The 5,048-nt window shown below is 36.5% G+C and overlaps 1 protein-coding gene across 1 annotated transcript; it reads left to right on the plus strand.

Annotated features, from left to right (window-relative positions):
- The first annotated feature begins 3,025 nt into the window (after positions 1–3,025).
- On the plus strand, positions 3,026–4,313 carry LOC105159884 (HMG-Y-related protein A). The gene is made up of 2 exons (XM_011077098.3): positions 3,026–3,344; positions 3,530–4,313. The coding sequence occupies exons 1-2, from the start codon at positions 3,243–3,245 to the stop codon at positions 4,046–4,048; spliced, it is 621 nt and encodes a 206-aa protein (XP_011075400.1). The 5' UTR covers positions 3,026–3,242; the 3' UTR covers positions 4,049–4,313.
- The last annotated feature ends 735 nt before the right edge of the window (positions 4,314–5,048 follow it).

The following is a 5,048-nucleotide window of genomic DNA, read 5'->3' on the forward strand; positions in this document are numbered from 1 at the left end:
GGACGGTGTAATAATTATGTGAATGAATAAAGTAAATAAGAAATAAATATTGTTTACTAATAAACAAGATGTATTCAAAATTAAGTATGTTATGTAGATTAATGGTGGATTACGTAGGTAGCTAGCAAATATGATTAATTACATAAGTTGTTGAAGCTGTTCCTACTCCTCTTTGTCTAATTGCCCACAAGACAAAGTTAAGTACCTAATAGCTGCTCTCTTCTTCATCATTGAGATGAGAGGAAATGGACAAACAAATCATTGTCGAAATTGTGGGGATCGGAACATCTGAGGGGATGGGAGTTCACGGGTGCTTTCATTCAACAATTTTCATATTTCTGTATTCAATCATGCATGCATGGGAGCTACCACCCTAATTAATTAATATATATTATTCCCAAATAATACAAGAATTTTTTGTCACACACATAAATAAGCAAACAATTAAAAGTTAAAGAATCATTTGCACCCAACCAAATTAAAAGCACTAAACACTGCTAATCACCTAACTCATAAGCCCAAACACTACCAACATCAATCCACTATTTGTCATTCATCATCCTCTAGCTACCTACCATCCCAAAACATTAAGGCCTCATTTACTTTTCAAGAGTTGATTAGGTTGGGATCAATTAGGTTATAGATAAAATTATGATTTGTCATGTAATTAATGTATAATGTTGTGATTACATCAATATTTTAACTATCGTATTAAATCATGATTAGTCAACCCATTGAAATTATATAATAAGACCCTTAAAGCTTTGACCACAATCCTATTCAGTAGCCGATTGCATGTATTAATTAAGAGTTTGGGCATTCAAAAGTAAACAAAATATAAAATATAATTAAATAGAATGTCTAATTCAATATCAAAAAGTAAATGGACACTCAATCTATTGTAATTAATGGATGGGAGGTATAATTAACGATACTGTTTCTTAATGCAAAAAGTAGTGTCTGGTAACACGATATGAAGGCTTTAGTGTCACATCAGCAGAAAGTAATCAAATGCTGCACAGCAGTGACAAGTTACACCAAATTTTGAACCTAAGAAGATGTTGTCCTGTTATGAGACATAGTATTGCAGAGAGGAACCTACAAATTAAGGACGCAAGCATGCAGGTAACAATTAAACTCTCTTGCCCCTTCCCACCGAATTAGGTACGTTTGATTAATAGATCTTATCAGTAATCCTCCCGGCTGGTGCACTTCCACCACATAAGCCTATCAATGAGTAGGGTATGATTCCATTCAAACTTTAGTTAAAACAAAACCAAACAAATTAATTTATACTCAAATTCTACCTATTCATATGAAAAAAGACCCATGGATATCAAGAAATGGTTTTTGGGTAGGGCTAGACCTAGATTCGATTTTTTTTCTTTCTCGGTGTGTGTGTGTGTGTTTTTAATCAATTTTTTTTTCACAAATGATACTAATTAAATTAATTTTTTTATTTCAATTTTATCCATAATTTATCAATAAATTCATAATTATTAAGAACAATCCACAAATAACTCTTTATCGATCGTGATATGTATGGCGCAAAGACACTTGGCCCAAGAAAAGGTTTGAAGCCCAAGCCAAGCCCAACAGCCCATGGTGAAGGTAGCCCACCAAAGGATTCCCAAAACTCAACCTAAGAGGAAAGTCACTCGGCCCATCATTCGGCCCAAGAGGGAAGTCCAGTAAAAGGTGTTATAGACATATGCCTGCCTTCAAAATCCAATCTAGAAAAAGAGAGGCATCCCTAAGCCTCAGAGCTCCCTAATCTTGAAGGACTCCCTACAGAATAGGAGTCCTCCTCCGAGCAAAGACGTGTTGATTAGTTAAGGATAACACAAAATCGTGCCTTATTTACAGGTATCTCGCCCTTTCTCCGAAATTTCAGGTAACGTGCAAAGTCTCCACGAAGGGGGATGCTCCCCCTATTCAGGTAACATGCAACATCCCCCTAACGGGGACACCTTCAAAAGTTTGGAAATTGATTTGCTATTGTTGCTGTAATTATCAACTCGCGTTATAATCATATTTCTCTTACGAAATTCTTATTTTTATCTCAATTTCTCATCATGATTTGGTTTCATAATTATTTATTCTTAAAATTGAGACTATCTTGAGTATCGAAGTGCTAACGTGTTGTTTTGTAGGTCCTATTTTCCAAGTTCTTTTGCATATTTAGTCCAAGTCTATCATCAAAATCTAAAATCATTGTACCCATGCTAAAATCGCACACATCAAATAGAATTTTTTAATTACATCATTTGTTATACTATTTAAAAAATAATTTTATAAAATATAAATCTACATATGTAATAACCATCGAAATTAATATTATAAAATTTTGAAAATTTAATTTTATCACTTCGAATTTTCAAACAAACACTAATTATTTAATATGAAGGTTGGTGATTGCCAAAATATGTAGATTAGTAATAACAAGAGCACTAGCTATACATATATATTTTGGAACTATTCAAAATAGTTGGAATGAAATTTAGAGGCAGGGTATGCGCATAACACAAGTCCATTAACACAAACAAGCCGACATCAAGGCCCAAAAATGACGGCCTATCTTCCTACTCAGAATGTTTTAGGGCCCATCACATCTTTCAGCAGCAGTTCAAAAAAGTCAGCAGCACTAATTCATCACTTTGACCCTCCCCCTTCAAATGCATATTATATTTTAAATGTGGGCCCGGCCTCACTTGTCTTGTGCTTCTACTTCTCAGTTCTCACTCATATTACCGGCTCATTTTTATCTTTTTCACAGGGAGGGGGAGGGGACCCCACCTTCCCTCACTTGCATGACATGACAGAGAGCATTTGTTTTCATGTTCTCCACTCCACCTAAACTCCCATGCACATTAGCCTGCACATCATTTTTAATAATTTCACCAATAATCTTACGACACGCACGTCAAATACTCCCCACTGCGTTTATAATTTTTGAAATAAGATAAGGAATAGCACAGCCACGTCACCGATCCATGTGAAACTTCCTCGCAGCATGATCAACCGTCGGATCAGACCGAAAAGAAGAACCCCCAGCCGCAGATGAACACTCAATCCCCTCTCTTCTTTTTCTTTTTTGTTTATTTAATTAACTTTTTTTTCCATTTCTCGATCCAGCTCCGATCTGTTGAAGTTGAACCCTTTTATATCCCTTCCCTTCTCCCAATTTTGTCCATCCAATCCAATTCTCCTCCGCCCCTACTACTTGAACTGTTGTTTTTGGAATGGCGAGTGAAGAAGTGCAAGGCAATAATATTCATAATCAGGCTCAACCTCCGGCGCCGGCGCCATCTGTGCCTCCCGGCACTTTGCCTCAGTATCCAGAGGTACACACAAATTTTTCCTATCTTCCTGCTCTTCCTTTCAATTATTATTGTTTCCTGTGTTGTTTCTTATAGTTTCCAGTATCAGCCCAATAGCTGGCGTTTTGTCTGGAAACAATTTTCTCCTTTTTTAAAAAATTCCCAAACAACTCACAATTCTCTTCAAAATTATGTGTAATATTCTACAGATGATTTTAGCAGCAATTGAAGCATTGAACGAGGACAACGGCTCAAATAAATCTTCAATATCAAAACACATCGAAGCCACCTACGGAAATCTCCCTCCCGCTCACTCCACACTCCTCACTCACCACCTCAACAAAATGAAATCTGCAGGCCAGCTCCTTTTCGTCAAGAACAACTACCTCAAACCCGATCCAAACGCCCCCCCACGTCGCGGACGCGGACGCCCACCCAAGCCCAAAACCCCACTTCCACCTGGTGCCGTTCCGCCGCCCCCACGTCCCCGCGGCCGGCCTCCCAAATCCCGCGATCCAACGGCTCCTTCTCTGCCGCCTAAACCCAAGGCCACCACTACCACTGCAACGGTTTCTGGGAAAAAACGTGGGCGGCCGCCCAAGGGTGCTACGGCAGGTGCAGGTGCGGGTGCGGCTCCACCTCCGACTACCGCCTCCGGAGGGGCGCCCCGCGGGCGTGGCCGGCCTCCTAAAGTGAAGCCTGCGGTGGCTGCGCCGGTAGGAGCTTGATTGGAAGAAGAGAGATAGCTAACTTAGTGGGTGTAGTGATAATTAGTGGGGTTTATGGTCATTTTGTTTTGGTTTTAATTTGTTGATGCTTGTAGTTTGAGTTAATTTTGATTTAGGATGACGACGAAGTGAGCGGGCAGTTGATGATGATTGGTGTTGTAACATTAGTGTAAATTTTAATGGCGAGGTTGGAAATGACATGGGATTCTCCCTTTTTAGGGAAAAACAAAAATTCTTTGCAATTCAATGTTTATTAGATTATCAACTTTTCTTCCTTTAAATCTTTTATGGGTAGAAGGAAGCTATTTTCATCTTTATATGGTTGGATAGTATTGTTTTTACATTTATATGTACCTTTGTGCTTTTGCTTTTCTACTTTGGTTGGTTTATTATTTCATTACAGGAAAGTGCATTCGGACATGGAATTTTTCTATTTGTTTCTTTCTTTCGGTTGCGCGTGCTCTTATCTTTTTCTATGAATTTGATGTTTACCGAATTTCAATAATACTTAAGATTATGATAGGGGTTAGGATTTTTATACTTAATTTAGTAAAGTATTTGATGAAATATAATAAGGAATTCAAGTACAAAGCTTGAGATGGGATGAGATAAATTTTATAACTCAGAGATGGATTGATTAGAATGCTTGATGGATTTTAAAATTTAGTTAAAAATTTCTTGTATTTTTAAAAATATATATAAGAAAATCCCTTTATTTTCTTAATTATAGCAAATTTGCTCCTCACTGTTAGTTGAAGTTAATGGTGTTAAATTTATTGTCAAAAAATCGTTATACTCTTATCAATTATATATTATTTCTTATTTTCATGAACATTGAATTTTTTTAATTATATAAAAATCGTATGATTTAATTATTACATCTCAATCGTTAGATATTATTAAGAATCAAGATTTTATCAAATTTGAAATGCATATATCTATAATTATAATTACAAAATATTATTTATAAAATATAAAAAATAACAAAATCAACCATACC

This window comes from Sesamum indicum, linkage group LG1 (genome assembly GCF_026168435.1).
Source record: "Sesamum indicum cultivar Baizhima isolate 11 linkage group LG1, ASM2616843v1, whole genome shotgun sequence".
Classification (NCBI taxonomy): domain Eukaryota; kingdom Viridiplantae; phylum Streptophyta; class Magnoliopsida; order Lamiales; family Pedaliaceae; genus Sesamum; species Sesamum indicum.

What these genes read in the sequence shown, in the direction of transcription:
- LOC105159884 (XM_011077098.3), top strand. Translation starts at nt 3,243, where the DNA reads ATGGCGAGTGAAGAAGTGCAAGGCAATAATATTCATAATCAGGCTCAA. An exon ending in CTTTGCCTCAGTATCCAGAG is followed by an intron (nt 3,345 to 3,529) that starts GTACACACAAAT and finishes AATATTCTACAG; the next exon opens with ATGATTTTAGCAGCAATTGA.